The sequence below is a fragment of the Sporothrix brasiliensis genome (genome assembly GCF_000820605.1).
Source record: "Sporothrix brasiliensis 5110 chromosome Unknown Cont17, whole genome shotgun sequence".
Classification (NCBI taxonomy): Eukaryota; Fungi; Ascomycota; class Sordariomycetes; order Ophiostomatales; family Ophiostomataceae; genus Sporothrix; species Sporothrix brasiliensis.
This window is the reverse complement of record NW_024467136.1, coordinates 1,851,367-1,866,872: the sequence shown is the minus strand read 5'-3', so window position 1 is coordinate 1,866,872 and position 15,506 is coordinate 1,851,367. Positions and strand designations below refer to the sequence as shown.

At 52.2% G+C, this 15,506-nt stretch overlaps 5 protein-coding genes across 5 annotated transcripts; 3 read left to right on the top strand and 2 right to left on the bottom strand.

The window, feature by feature from the left end:
- Positions 1–366: 366 nt before the first annotated feature.
- Positions 367–969, top strand: SPBR_03265 (uncharacterized protein; the record flags this gene model as incomplete). Its single annotated transcript, XM_040761568.1, has 1 exon — positions 367–969. One exon carries the CDS (start codon positions 367–369, stop codon positions 967–969), a length of 603 nt encoding a protein of 200 aa, XP_040620553.1.
- Positions 970–1,133: 164 nt separating this feature from the next.
- Positions 1,134–2,132, bottom strand: SPBR_03049 (uncharacterized protein; the record flags this gene model as incomplete). The annotated part of the gene is made up of 1 exon (XM_040761352.1): positions 1,134–2,132. The coding sequence occupies one exon, from the start codon at positions 2,130–2,132 to the stop codon at positions 1,134–1,136; it is 999 nt and encodes a 332-aa protein (XP_040620552.1).
- An 843-nt stretch (positions 2,133–2,975) lies between these two features.
- Positions 2,976–4,680, top strand: SPBR_02655 (uncharacterized protein; the record flags this gene model as incomplete). Its single annotated transcript, XM_040760958.1, has 4 exons — positions 2,976–3,098; positions 3,169–3,246; positions 3,320–4,165; positions 4,240–4,680. The coding sequence occupies 4 exons, from the start codon at positions 2,976–2,978 to the stop codon at positions 4,678–4,680; spliced, it is 1,488 nt and encodes a 495-aa protein (XP_040620551.1).
- Positions 4,681–5,620: 940 nt separating this feature from the next.
- On the bottom strand, positions 5,621–6,971 carry SPBR_02831 (uncharacterized protein; the record flags this gene model as incomplete). Its single annotated transcript, XM_040761134.1, has 2 exons — positions 5,621–6,105; positions 6,182–6,971. The coding sequence occupies 2 exons, from the start codon at positions 6,969–6,971 to the stop codon at positions 5,621–5,623; spliced, it is 1,275 nt and encodes a 424-aa protein (XP_040620550.1).
- Positions 6,972–9,723: 2,752 nt separating this feature from the next.
- SPBR_03331 (uncharacterized protein) lies at positions 9,724–10,157 on the top strand (the record flags this gene model as incomplete). Its single annotated transcript, XM_040761633.1, has 2 exons — positions 9,724–10,012; positions 10,102–10,157. The coding sequence occupies 2 exons, from the start codon at positions 9,724–9,726 to the stop codon at positions 10,155–10,157; spliced, it is 345 nt and encodes a 114-aa protein (XP_040620549.1).
- Positions 10,158–15,506: the final 5,349 nt, after the last annotated feature.

Here is a 15,506-nt window from a genome sequence, read left to right as displayed (position 1 = left end):
GGAATCATGGCCGTGTCTCGGTGCTGTCGGAGATTATTATATTGTTCTAGAGTAAAGTCGAGATAAGTTACTTCACTGCTTCATTGTGGGCTACTCTTGGGGATTTGGCGTTGCAAACCGCCTTGTCTGATTGGCCTGTGGTACCAGCCCAAGCACGTGTAAAGTATGTTTAAAATGGCAGTCGCGAGGTAGGATCTCGCGGCAGTTGGAAGAATTCGCCATCACCAGCGAGGGTATATAGGGATGGATTTCTACAACACTTTGGGGAATGTCTGCTCTTGTTTATCTGTCCTTAAAACAAGTAGACATGAGTTAAACAAACTGTTTCTTCCACAAGTCGACGATTATACAACTCATCGATACACTATGACTACCATTGCGGAAATCTATAATCGGCTGCCTACGCTTGGCGAAGCCGATGACCGTTTCACCGATCGCGAGCAGATCTTCGCTAAGGTGGCGAACCTCTTAGCCGAGTATGACTTCGCCTTTGGGCTCTGCCTTGTCCACGCGCATTGCACCATCACCGACGATGAAATCATGCTCGGGAGGGGAAATATCTCGCAGCCAGAGAAGGTGTCTGGCGTTACCAAATACTTCCCGGAGCGCTGGCTGTCGACTGGACAGCCGTACGAATTTACGACCCGACCTACCACCGAACCACCGACCGCCCTCTTTAATGCTCTGGCCCAGCTCACTGGCCGTGCTGGCGTTCTAGGGCTATACCATATCGACAAGAGTGAGACTGCCGACAAGATGCTCGAACATACCGAAGGACGCAAGAACATTTTGATGCCCTACACTGGTGCAGACAAAGCGCACGCTGCCACCCAGATCTTGACAGCTTGGGATCTGGGCTCGTGTAACCCTGTCACCATGGCATGCAACAAAGTTATCATCTGTGACTCGCGCACCACTCGGAACGGAGCGGTACACAAAGATACGAAGAGTGAAGTCCACACTACGTAGATCCATCCACAGTTGTCACTGCAGTGCCAATTTTCGAATGAGAAAGAAATGGAGACCTATATTTGGCAGTTGGACAGGGTCTTCATCTTAGGAAACCGTTTCAGAATGTCGATTTTTTGTCTCATTGACAAATACTCTATAAGTGAAAAGTAAATTATGTAACCTCAAATACCCTCCACCATAGCGTAGACCTCGTCCAGACTGGGCCGCTCTGCGGGCAAGGACCGGGTGCATGCCTCCACAATTTGGTCTAGGGGAGAGGGCACCGGCCATTCGACCAGGGTCGTGATAGGCGTGTTGCCGTAGACCATGCCCTTGATGGCTACACCCAGATCGTAAATGTCCGATGCTTTGGTCCACTCTCCTTCGACTGCGTAGTCACGCTTTACTTCGGGAGCCAGGCGGTTCCCCCAGCGGCTCTCCAGGTCGCAGATAACCAGCCGCGCGCCATCCTTGGAGAAGACGAAGTTGTCGATGCGTAGGTCGCGGTGCACGATGTCGAGCGAGTGGAGGTACTGCAGCCCGGCGACGAGCTGGAGGATCCACGTCTTGTAAGCGGCGAGCGGATGAACCTGTGCGAGCACGTAGCGAGGGACCAGTTTTTCAAAGACAAGCTCGCCGCGGGGGGACTTGCCGAGCAGCTGGATGATGTGAGGCGACTTGCGCGTGCCGGGACACGACCCACCCTGGCAGGAGATGAGGTTGCGAACCTCGCTGGCATACTTGCCCTTCTTGACAAAATGCTGCTCGGGGTCAACGGCGATCTCGGGAAGGCTGGCCAGCACGTCGCTGATGTCCTCGGAGTCGTCCTCGAAGTCGGGTAGGGGGGGCGGCGACTCCAGTGGGCGGACCTCGTTGCCAATGATCTCGTAGCTGTCTTGGCGTGAAGGCAAGTTGGCCTCGAGCCGGAGGATGGCGCCCGACAGTGTCCCAGGAATGTCAACAATTCGGATGATCTGAGGCTCGGCTACATCGCCGTCGCGCTTGTACCAGTAGGTGTAGCGGGTCCCGCCGTTGGCGGTGTCAATCTCTAGATCGAGAACGGGGCGCCCGGCCGGTGACACTAGCGTAGTAGAGTTTCTCTTCCTCTCGTAAATAGCCCGTACGCGGCGGATCTCTTCCACGAAGGCGTCCGGGGCGTCCGCGACAGTCGTTTCGCTCATGCTTGGCAGTAGATATAAATTCTGAAAGCTGGTTTGGACAAGTGCTAAGGCAGGTTTCTTGGGGTTTTCGTAGGGAGTCTCTCTGGAGGGGCTTACTACACTGAGTGAGGTTGTAGGGACTGTACGTGGTTTTGTTGTGTTGTTTTTTGTTTTTCCTTTTCTTTTTGGCGTGCACTGGCCGATTGGCTAGTGCTCCATCACACCCTACCGCCTCTGTCTATCCCACAAGCGGTGGCTGCGAGGGCGGGCCAATCAGTAACGAATTATGGCCCCATATTTCCTTTGGAAGGCCACCCACTCTGACGGCCACAACGTGTTCTCCTTTACAACAAAAGTACTCTAAAACAGGCAAGTGTGAGCCAAAAGAACAGCAAATGACCCGCGCCGCCACTGTAGTTCGACGCGCTAACGTGCATTCTCAGCGCATTCCCTGTGCTCCCGCAATACCCACTTTTAGGCATAATGGCCAGTGTTCTGGCAACTTCAGGCGTGTCATCTCTCCTTTCTAGGTGGCCAAAATGCCTGCTGTCGTCCCTTTTGTCTTTTTCTTTTTTGCTTCTCGATTCATCAACCGCAACACCCCTGGGACAACCCGACAACACAAACCACGTTTCCAGCACGCTGGCCGACGTGTAGACATCTTCGATTAACGCCGTTTTGCTTTCGCAGAAGCTGGCCCCGATTGCCATACCATCAATCCCCCCCTCCCCCTGAGTCATCCGACGGCATTATCGTGATCTCATCTTCGACTTTGGAGATCTGGCCGTTCGAATAACGAGCGGAATTCAGCTCTCCCTTCTTCATTTCCTCCCCCCCCCCCCCCCACTCACCTCGACGCCCATCATGTCACTGCGATCCTTCGCCCCGCTGGTCCTCGCGGCGCTCGCTCTGGCTCTGCCGGCAGCTGCCCACGAGCACGGCGAAGATAAGATTCCCGAAGGAGCGACAATATCAGTAGAGCCGATTGTGCGTGTCTCCCGGCGTCTTCCCTCCCATGCCGACGGTATTGGAGAAACAGCTGCTAACACGCTCGCAGGACGCCACATTATGGGTGCACATCCTTCTCATGACCTTTACGTGGGGCATCCTCTTCCCCTTTGGCATGGTTCTCGGTGTATGTTCCCCTTCACGCCTTTGACGACATGCCACGCTGTTCGTGCTTTGCTGACGTCCCTCTCGCGTCCCAGATTATCAAGTCTCGCTGGCACGTTCCCGTTCAGGTGACCTCGACCGCCCTCGCCATCCTCGGCTACGTCCTTGGCCACATGCACAAGGGCCGCCAGTTCAACGGCAACAACGTCCACGCCAAGTTTGCAACGCCCCTCTTCTTTGTGCTGATCGCGCAAGTCACACTCGGCGTCTACCTCCGTCTCCATCTCGAACGTGGCTTCCAAGGCCGCATCCGCCCCATCTTCCGCATCGCCCACGGCATCTTGGGCAAGGCCTTTCCCGTCCTTGCCTGGGTCCAGATGGTCTTTGGCGGCATCACCGCCCTCGGCTTCTGCCAGGGCGACCATGTCGGCCAGTGCGCGGCCCACTTTATCATGGGCGGCGCCTTCATCGCCTACGGCATTCTGCTGACCATTCTGCTGCTGGTCGGCCAGGTCTGGCTCAAGCGCTCTGGTCGCTCGCCCGAGTTCTTCGACAGCTGCGTCATTGCCGCCTGGGGCTGCGTCAACACCTTCACGGAGCACCGCTGGGGCACGGCCTGGGTCAAGAATGACTGGCAGCACACCACCATGGGCATCATCTGGTGGAGCGCCGGTCTGGCCGGTGTGTGGCTGAGCCGTGGCCGCGACGGCCGCCCGCAGCGCAACTTCATCCCCGGCTTCGTGATCCTCATCACCGGCTGGGCCATGTCGGCGCACCCGCAGGAGCTGATGATCAGCGCCGCGACGCACAAAATGTTTGGCTACACGCTCATGGCTGCCGGTCTGACGCGCATCATCGAGGTCGCGTTTGTTGTCCGCGACAAGAACGGCATCTCCAACGACAGCACTGAGTCCAGCAGCTTCCAATTCATTCCTGTTTTTGTAAGTCTTGTGCATGCCTGAACTATTTATTTATTTATTGTTTTAAAGGCCCATGATTTGCTAACAACTCTCAGCTCCTCTACGCTGCTGGATTCCTCTTCATGGGTGCCACTGAGGAACAGATGCTGCTGGTCGCCGGCTCCGGCATCGACCATGTCGCCTACATTCTCATCCTGTACAGCCTTGCCTTCCTCATGTTCCTCTTTGTCAACATGCTCATCTCACTGTACGACCGCACAGCCAACGCCGAGCTGCTGGCTGCGAAGAACAAGCAGCGCCAGTCTGCCGACGCCGCCGAGGCTGCGTCTGTCCGCCTCAACGGCACCGCCCGCGCCGAGAACCGCCAAGTCCGTGACGCCGAGGAGTTTGAGCTGGGCGAGCTCATGAGCGAAGACGAGGAGGACGAGGAGCAGTCTGCGCGCCGGACACTGCTCAAGCAGGAGGGCCACGGTCATGACGATGAGGAGGCCGGCACAGCCCTTATGAACGGCAACGGCCAGGCGCACCACTCATAAAAGCAGGCCGCTGCGAGTCGACTGTCCTATTCATGGCGGCCTTTGCGTCACAACAAACAGTCGTATTCCTTGACGCTTCTCTCTGTTTCTCGATGTTTATATTATCCATTCTTTTGGTGCTTTTCTTACCTTTTCTTATACTTTTTTTCTCATACTCTTTTTTGTGCATATGTCCATGTGTACCATTCCTCTTTTCTTGTGTTTCTATTGCTTTTTAATTACCAGCATATAACGTGTGAAAAAGGAGTTTCCGGGTTCCAGCTTACTAAGGGGAAGGGTATTGGAAATGATAAACTGCTATCTTTTATTACAACCACGCCGAGTTTCGTTGCCAATTTCACGTTTTCAATGCAGTGCTCAGTGCCTCGAGTTTCAGAACTGTCCAGAGTCCACTGTGTTGGCCTTAGACCGCTTTGTCGAGTCATGTCCCATGCCTGTTAGCCTGCGGTTTGTTTTCCGACATTCGTTTTTTCCCCTCGGAAAACAAGTCGTATATTCCAGATTTTATTTTAATAAAAACATAGTCAAATAAAAGACTCAAAATCACACATGGTAAGCATATTAGATAAAATAATTATGAGACTAAGCCTATCTTATCAAGAGCAGGAAGGAAAAGCATCGCAAAGCATAAACATGAAATGAAGATGGAAAGCAAACACAAGGGAGTATCGAACCAAAAATAAAAACAAACCCACCCCCAACAAAGCATAATTTAACCGAAATACACCAACGCCAGTTGACCTGAGACACCAGACCGACCATGTGCCACATGACAACCAGGAAAAAGATGCCTAACACCAAAATGATACCGATGAGAGCGCCACCGGGAACGAAAGGAGAGAAATTGGAAAAAAATAAATAAATGAAATAAAATAAAAAAACAAAGAGAAATGAATAGAGAGAAAAGATGATTGGGCTACGGATGCCACGTTGCCCATTGTCATACTAATGACTTGCTACCCGTAGCAATTTCTGTAGACAGTGGTCGGCCGTCGTCTGACCGGTCACGATTTGCGGATGAAATGGTGACAGGTGCTGTGACCCAGCTGGGCATCCCTCCTGCAGATGTCGATGTTGATGTGGTGGTCGTGTTTGTGTCATGCCGAGTTTTTGATCGTGTGACAGCTGCCCGTATTCTGCCGAATACGCTGTTGTTGCGGTTGCGGTTGCGGTTGTTGTTTCTGTTGTTTGTGATGGTGCTGTCGGCGCCGTTGATGTTGTGGACATCTAGGTTGTTGCCGAGACGGCTACTGCTGAAGCTGCTTGTGTTCCAGTTGCTCGTGGTGAGTTCGATCTCGGCCTCGGAGTGCGGCGCGTTGGACATTTTGTCGTCGCGCAGCAAGGCGCGGAGGATGGGAATCGAGGCGGCAATGATGGTGATGGCACTTTCTGCCACGCCCCAGATGACAAGCTGGACGGTATTGCCTAGGATGCATGGTCAGCGACGTGGCAAGATGGATAAGGGCAAATTATCATGCGCAGAGGGCAAAGAAGGACATACTGGGATCCGAGTTGGAGAGCGACATGACTTTGGGCGATTTGATGAGCGACGCCGCGCCGGCGAAGACGCCCATGCTCATGGCAAAGAGCACGCCCAGCTTCTCCTTGCGGTTCATGGACATGCCCCAGATGATTTTCCAGGGGAACACGGCCAGGCAGATGTCCATGGCGCCCGAGTAGGCTGTCGAGAAGGTGTTGTAGGTCGACACGACGTCCTGCGGCCAGCACGCGCCGTCAATGGACGCGTCAAAGATCTTTTGCACGGGCATGCAGCGGATCCACTGGAAAATGGCACTGGCGCCGAGGATCACGTTGACGGACATGATGATGAACCAAATGGCCCAGCGCATCCAGCCCGTCGAGATGCGCAGCACCGTCATGGCAAAGGATGTCTTGCTCCAGACGGCGGCCAGAATGCTGAAGAAGCCGGCGAGCGTGGCAACGACATTGAGCGGGTAGAAACTGTCCCCGTCAATGTCCCACAGGTGTTTGCCGTAACCAAACGATGTGGCTGCAGTCGTGAAGGCCGACGCAAGAGCCAGCGAGATCCACGATGTGATGAGCACATAGTCGTCCCACCAGAGTCCACGGCCGCGCAGGAACTTGCAGTAGACGCGCAAGATGAGAAAGCCCAAGGACAAGCCGGTCAGCAGCCAGATGGTAAAGTTGAGCTGGGGTGCCTGGTTGTCATGTGGTAAGTCGGCGACGGGGATGGCGGTTGCGGCCTGGCGCCGTTTGAGCCGGGAGCCCGACCCGGGCGCTGCGTAAAAGGACTCGTAAAAGGCCTCCATTGTGCGCTGTGTACGATGGATGGCCTGACGTCTTCCGATTTTTGGTTGCGTGGATGCTGCGTCGGGTCTGTCGCGAGACACGGTGAGTGAAGTTGTATCTTCACATCCGCCCGTGTCTTGCTGCTTTGGGTAAATATATTGTCGGGTATTTGCTTATAATTGTAATTCTCTCGCATGGAGATGCAGTGATATGGAAGTAGTTGTGGAGATTGGACGGAGGAATAAGAGAACGAGAGAATGACAGAGAGGAGAAATCATAGAGAAGCAATCCAACCTGAAAAGTCGACACGACGGAAGAGAGAAGCACAAGAGAGTCGGCCACTTGTAGGCCAAGAAGATTCGACAAGAGAAAAGTTTTGGGAGATCCAGAAAATGTCCATCGATGGAACTGGCTCACGATGACCACGGGATAAAGAGAAGTTTATACATGACCCGATCGCCGGTACTTGCACACGCCGTTGCAAGGATATACCCTGGTCGAGGAGACGTCAAGAGGGGTTGATGAGGGACGTCTAGACAGCAAGACAAGAAGAAGATGTCTCCTCGATTGACCGTGCGTAGCAGGGCGATCGAGGGAGACCGAGGGAGACACGCAACAAGGGGTCCAGAAAGAGGGCGCGAGAGAGGACAGTCTTGCCGTCGATCCCGGAGAAAAGAAAGCCTCAAACCCAAATAATCCACCGTACTGATGAATAGTTGAAGATCATTTCTCGTCCAAAGTAAAAGTGAGTTAGGCCGACGGCGAGAACAAAATCGCAACGATAGTGGCAAGTGGCCAGAGTCAAAAGGAGACAAAATTCAAGTGAAAGTCGCGAGGACAATGGTAGTCACCCTGATGGTGTGCCACGATGTCCAGGCCGGAGTCGTTTAGAACAGGGAAATGCCAGGATATCGTGAATAGCTTGAATGACGAAACCGTACGTTTGTCGGGGCCATAGCTTTCCGTGTGGTTGGGTAGTAGAGGTTGACTCCGCCGGTATGCTTTCGCGGCAGTTTGTCGTATCGTGGAGGCGAGGTAATGTGGGTGCGTACGGGGTACGGGGTTTAAGTCGCACCAAAGGTATGAAGTGTTGCAAAGTGTATGTTGGGGCTTGTGAAATGTCAAAGTGCAATGCTACGTCGAGGTGAAAGTGAAATGTACAAAAGTAAAATCGCAGCGCTAGCAGATTCGAAACTGGAAAGACGGTCAATGATGGGAGGCCAGACGACAGAAACGAAAATAGGAATATGTCGACAAGCGAGGTCCAGTTATTTTGCCAACTACACTGCATAATGGCTGAGGATGCTGGACATGAGTGAGGCACACTACGACAGTTCCGTGACAGCCGAACAGACACCCGGCTGCCCTCCAGTGCATTGGCTCGATGAGGTGCATTGCGGCAGGGCCGTCGATCAGATGTACGATTGTGTCTCGCAATGCGTGGAAACCCGGGGTTTTGTGGCGTGATGGACAGAGGGACAACGGAAACGAGGGGACGGCAGGCAACCATTGGGAGACATTATTTTGGCGAGGAGGTAAAAGATCAGGACAAGCCAGGGAAAGAGAGGGGGTTAAAATAATTCTTCTTAAAATGGATGCCGTAGCAAAATGTTACCACTGGTCGCAGGTCGCATATACATATATGCTGAATTTGTGGACTTTAGATGGCTCCGAGGCCATCGGTCATGTTGTATTAATGCATTTGATTCCCAGTATATATCATGACCCGGCATTAATGTCGTCCTTTTGCTCATCATCGAAGCCTTGCTACAAAATGACAAATGGCAGATTCCCATCTAGTGATCTGCAGGCAGTGCGTCAGGGCCAAGAAAACGTGAGAGTGATGCGAATAGGCAAATAAGCACGATGTACAAATGACCAGAATCCAGGAAAACGGAAAACCTCATAGTGACGGAAGAAGGCAAGAAAGTAGACATCGTCCAGTTGTGGTAAAGGTGTGCCGTGAAGAGCGAGGTGGAAAAGAGGGAGGACGACGCACAAGCTGCTTCCCCTTCCCCGTTTTGGGAGACAGAGGTACGACGCACGACGTAGGAAAACGTGGCGCTGTTGGGAACAATGGTGCCGTAGCCGCTGGGTAGCTGCTATATCTGGACAAATCAACTAACAAGAAAAGAAGAAACGATGCCGAATGTAGAAATAGAAACGAGAGAGACGACAGACTCCGTCGAGGGGGCTGTCCATGTACGTGCTCCTTGAGAATCTGAAACGCTGTGTACAAGAAAAGACTGCACATCCTGCGACTTGCATGAGGCGAGTGTGGTCCTGAAAGGGGTTTGCCTCTGACGGATTGCTGTCAATTGTCAAAACATGCTGTGGGGAGGGTCCTGCCCACTGGAGGGCGCTGGGGCCAGACCCGTTAGGGGTCGGCTAGAGCCGCAGGATTTGTGGGACTCTTTCCAGATTTAGGAGGTGTGGCTAGTGTCTGTGGCGTTTTGAAGTTTGTTAGTGGGAAAATTTTCTCTAGCGAGCCTCCGTACAGCCTTTTCACGTCGCAACTCAACTGCACACGTTTGAGCCTCAGATTGCAGCATTCATTCGGATCGCTCGCCCCCGACGTTTCTCCGTTTTGCAACGCACAGGCGTTGTGTTGCTGTACCCGTTCACTTTCAGCACGTCTACGACGTTCACCGTCTCCTGTCTCCTCTCCCGTTGCATAACCCCCGGCTCGTCTCTCATTTCACACAGAATTTGTTTTGAACATCAAACCGTCCATCTCCCAGCCCAGCCCCTCTCTCCTCTGCACCCTTCACTATGCCTTCCGTCAAGAACCCCAACAAGCAGTCCCGCAACCGCGTGGCTGCCCGTGCCGCCACCAAGCGCAAACAGCAAGCAAAGTCCTCTGCCGACGGCCGCCACAAACAAGACCGGGTCGCCAAGGCCGATACCAAGCGCGGCGCCCGGCCCGGCCTGCTGCCGACCAGCGGCCCCCGCGCGCCGCTGAGCGCCAAGAAGAAGAAGAAGGTCATTCAGCGCATGACCCTGGCGCTGAAGCGCAAAATGGAGGCCAACGGCGGCAAGCTGCCGGACGACGTTATGGCTGGTACGTTGGCGTTGCTATGAGACATTGCTGTGTTTCTTTTTTGCTTTTAGTTTTTCATATGTTGTACCTACCCACTAACACCGCCATAGACGCAAAAGAGTCGGCTCCGGTCGAGGAGGAGATGGCGGATGCGGATATTCAGTGAAGTCGTGGATTCCGTGTTCGTCCCGCCACATCGACGACTATCCGACTCTGCTTTATCATACGGCCTTCTTCCTGTTTTGGCATGCGCGGCGTTTTGAGTTTCTTTGCTCGATCTTCACGGGAATACTGAACGGTCTCTCATTCCCAATCGTTTTCTCCTTTTACAGTCCGTGTCGCCTCGTTGGTCTTGTCACAGCCATATCGCGTCTTGGTTGCGGTTATGACGAACCGATATGGGCTTCATATGGACGCGAAGCATACTCTCAACGTCCATCACTATCACACAAATGACCATGGCTTATGGATCTCAATGATGGAACTCGGTCGACTGCCTCCGAGCTGCTTCTCGAAACGGCGCGGTTCCATCCGTCGCGAGGCACAATTTGCATTATCAACATGCATGGCTGACAAACAGTACGTAGTAGCTAGACGCGCGCTTGGATGTCGTCACTCAACGTGGAATGACCATGTGTTTGGCCTAAACCGGATGTTATGGATATCTCTCATGGCAGGCATCATGCATCATGGACGTTCCACTGCTTGATATGGCTCTCGGATCAAGTAGCAAGGAGAGTGAAGGGGTCAAATGTGTCGATGACCATGCCGAGGCCGCGGCCAGGTTCGAAGACGAGAAGTAACACTCCTGTTGCAAGAATAGAACATGCTATTGCATCAATGCACACGAAGCAAGCACCTTCCATCCAAATACCAATCCGCGATGCCGTGAATTTGTCCTCTGCTGCCATCCTCCCAAAAGTCAACTGACGAAGGGCTACACGCGGTGATGGTTATTTTTTGGTGCAAGCTGTAGACACTGTCGTACATTTGAATTATCGTACTCTTGTGAAGCCGTAACGGCCCTCGGTTGACGGTGATCTTGGATCAAGGAAATGTTTGGTTGTTCGATAATCATCATGCTTCTTACTTTTCGGCCGCCCTTAAGCTTTGCAGTTCCTCGAAAGAGAAAGTTGCTAAGCTCCCCACTGGCCACTACAGAACTATCATTTCCTTGTAAGACACTTTTAGCAGCATATAGTTCAATACGTTGATGTAGAGATTGGATCATACCATGATTTCGACCGCGAAACAGGTAAATCGTCTGACGTTGTGTTGCAATATTCCACGAAGCATTGTTAGATTCAGGGATTATAAACAAGCGTTTTTTAGTCACGCTTTCTGGGAGGCTTCGAAGTTTAAACCCTTTTCTTTTTGTTAAAATAACTGCTGCTGAAATCATAGTCTTTGATCACCACGGGCGATGCCTGTAAAGAAATGGTAGAAGCAGCAATTTTGAACGATAGAAACATTGGGTCTGTTCATGGGCTATGCTGTAAAAATGAGAACGTCAGTGACCGGAATGCAAAATCAATTGGTACATCGTAGTCTTGCAAATAAACGGGCCCAAGGAAAAGGAAGAGTTGCATCCTGTTTCCGTGGAGTAGGGAAGTCAAGGTTCAGGTTTTGTGGGTTGTGTTTAAATGACGAACAGGACGGGGAGCAACGGAAGACAGGGAATAAGTGGTCGAATAATTCGTACAACGGGACTGATGGAGACCGCCAATGGACCAACAACAGGAAGATCCGTGAAGGGCACTTATGGGCCAGGCAGTCTCCAGTTGCTTTCTATGCAATTTCCTGGTAAATGCTGTGGCTTGCCAACCTTGCTGTCTACAGGTCTGCCACCGCGGAAGTTGGGCCGCTATGGCTGGGTGACAAGAGAAATGATAAAGGGAATATATTCGGGACATTAGGGAAAAAAAGGCGGCATGTTTCTCGTTATTATTTTCAGCCTCATTTCGCTAAGGATGTGTTTTGGTTCGGGGCGGTTTTCCGATGGAGTTGACCCCAGTGTCATTTTTGGATTTTCAAACGATGCCATTTTGCGTCGGTGTCTTGCCTCTGCTGTCTGGTTTCTTTCTGTCGTTGTCTTCCTTCATCGGTCGCGGTGTCCGAGCAGTGGATGTATCATGGTTATCCGACATATTTAACAACAATTACCATAGGAGCTACAAAGCATCGACATCGGTCACTGCACGAGACCCAGACGCGCAAAGCGAAGCGGCGAACGCGTGTGAAAGGAGAGTCCGTGTGCCACACAGAAACCCACCCCTCATTTTTGCACACGAGGACGCGAGCGGCGGATACGCTTCCCCGGTGGCCCGCGCTTTTTTCAATGTGACATGTCTGCAGATTGAGGTCAATGCCCATTTTGGTAAATGTAGCGCGGCCTGACAAAAAAAAAAAAAAAAAAAAAAAAAAAAGAGACTGAGGAAGGACATTGTGAAACCAACTCTTGCTAGGATTACTACTCCTCTTCAAGAAGGGATATTTGTGGCGTAAGTGCTTCGTATTAGGCATGCTCCATGCTCCATACTCCCTGTCTCCCTGTACTGCCTGCCACTCGACATATGCTCTGCATCAGCAAAGGACTCATCACGGGACTAGCAGCTTGCAAGTGGCTAGCGGAGTTGTCTTCTTCTTTTGGCCAGATACATGAGTAGAGCAAGTCTGTGCAAGAGGCCAGGCCCGTGCACAAGCAACGGTGTACCACAGTAATTCGTATGCAGAGTGACTGAAGCGGCACGGGCAAAGAGGGAGACGGTGAAGATCATATGGACTGCCAGAGTGCCGTGCCCACAAGTGCATGTGAGAGCTGTCAGTCTGCACATGCTCAGAAATACGACGTGGACGTTGTATGCGATCGGGATCGAGGACGTTGCAAAAGTTTCCACACCAAGACGAGCCAGAGGACGAACGCCTGTCCTTTTCTCCGACTTGAACGACGTGTGGGGATAGTTGTTTGTTTTCAGGATTAAAATGCGATGCACGATACGAAAATAGCGAGGTGCTTGACGCGGTCAGTCGCTGGCCATTCAACGATGGCTCACGTCTTATAGACAGATCTGTCGTGAAACGGCCAGAGCAGAGACCCATTGATTGCATGCAGCGACATAAGGGCAGTGCTGAGAAAACAAAACGAGACCATCTTCTGCTGATGTTTGTGCGTCGCGTATTTATTCACGATCTCCGAAACAAGTCTCTGCAAAAAAGCTTGCATTCAGATGGATGGAACGAACTAAGCATTGAGCTGCATATGCAGGGGTGCTTTGGCCCCTTTTATTTTTGCGACCTTCAATGTTGGACTCTGTACGAAGTACAACACACATGTTTGCATGGCGTTCTCATGCCCTGGACGCTGTTCTTTCGACGTCGCATGCAGGCACGGTCTCCTGTTCAACGGTTGTCAAAACGCTGCGGCGCAGAAAAGTCCCTTGGACAATCCCTGCAAGACTCTTCACCGGTGCTCCACTCATTGTCCCCCCCTCCTTTGCAGCTCTGGGTCCCGACAAGCCTCGTTGGCCAAGACTGGCTTTGTTTTGCGCCCTCTGCAACTTCAACGTCCGAGCACCTCAGCACCAGACAGGCGGCCCTACGCCCCCAGACTGGCATTGTCTGAGCACACGGACCGCGGTGGGCGGCGTGCAGCTGCTGCTGTCCAACCAAACAGCGGCAAGGGACGTGGCTGTGGAGACCGGTGACAGGGCCGATCCTGGCTGAGGAACTGGGCAGGCAAATGCGGATGGCCACACTCGCGTTGGTAACAACACACACAAAGCTGTTCGTGGTCTGTCTGCTGTGCCGGTTTTCAAGCGGCAAAATGACGACGTACGTGCGTCGGTGAAATTGATCGCAGGTCATAGCAGAGTCTATTTGATGTTTTGTACGGAGTATATCCGCCATGAACCGTGCAATATCTTGGCATGAACTTCTCATGAACTGGGTCCGTCCCTCTCAGCCAGACTCGACCTGTTCCCCGTTTCATGTCTGTCGTCCATCCTCGAAAAGGAAAAGACGATGAGAGGATCGTCGTTCCCCATCTAGGCCTCGCTGAGTCCGTAAACGACCAGGGTAATAAATGTTAAATATAGCGGAGTACATACGGTCTCGCGCAGCAAAACAGTGGCATACCTCTTTGGGATTTTACTTCTTGTATTTGTACACCCGTTTAACTAGAACAGGTACCACAGGGGATTGCTTGCCCCCTGCACTCTGTATTCGTACTAACATTTAATGCCCCTGCGAAGAAGTGTCTCCTCTTCCCGTATCCTCCACAAATGGATACCTCCTCGTCTGGCTCGATTTAGACGCCGTTTGTTGAGCTTAAACAATATGGAGCACGCAGCACAACATACAGGGGGAGGACAGGGCGACAAATAGCTGCATGTGCAACATTGTCTTCACATAGACGCTGGAGAAGGACGAAGTCTTTGCAGAAACTCACAAACGAGCAAAACCTTGCGCGACTGTACGTGCTTTCGTAACCGAGCCCTCCATGAAATAGCGCCGGCTTCGTTAAGACGGCCACTATCGGAGCTAGCTCCAGACTATTTGTGCCAAGGTCGAGGGGAATCGACCGAAAGGGGCGGACAAGCTCAAAGTAAACAAGTGGGAGAAAGAATAAAATAAATATCAAAACTGAACAAAAGTAAGAAAATGCAGATCCAAAATCAAAGGAACAAGTCAATATCTGGGGTATGCGCTCATTCTACTACTATACGATGTATTGCGTTGCTCGACCCGTGTCGACATTGACAAACGGTTCGTCCTGCTGTGAAGAGACTTTCGCTCAGCCAGCCTCTGTTTCCCCAGACCGAGTTTGGTGGAGACATCAACCCCTGCCGCCCCCTCCCCTGTCTTTCCCTATTTCCCCACCCTCCCTCCATTTTGTTCTGATTAACGAGTCGTTCGTCGTTTGTGTGCGTGGTATGGAGTAATTACAAGCGTCTGTCAAGTAGTCCAGGGCAGATCTTTGACGATCCTGCCTCGACCCCCTCGAGGTCCTGATCCAACTGTCTACTTCGTAGCTCGACGCGACTCATCAAGCCGTTCTTGCTTTGTGCATCTCGCCCAGCCTCCGCCTGCTCGTCTGTGACGCTGTCCTGAGCCTCCCCAGACATTGCGGATTTCCTCGATCCATGGCATTCTCTTGTTGTCTCTTCAGTACATCGTAGTCAAGCACACGGACCGTTCCGTCGACTTCCAAAACTAGACGTCGCCCCCTGAACTTCTGTCACTTCTCCCTTTTCTTATTTCTACTGCTACTCTGCCCTTGTCTTTTTTTACCTGCTGCCTTTGGTTCCCTTTCTTTCCTCCTCTCTTTTCATTTTATATCCTGCCCGTCCTGTTTCATCGACACAGCATCAAGCATCACGACAGCAATCCGAATAGCCGGCTGTTGTCCATCTTGTCCATCTCACATCTGGTGACATTCACACGACGCGCAACTGGATGTGTCGTTTCGTTTCTGACCGTGATCGACGACCCAACCAAAGCCGGCCTCCTTCGCACC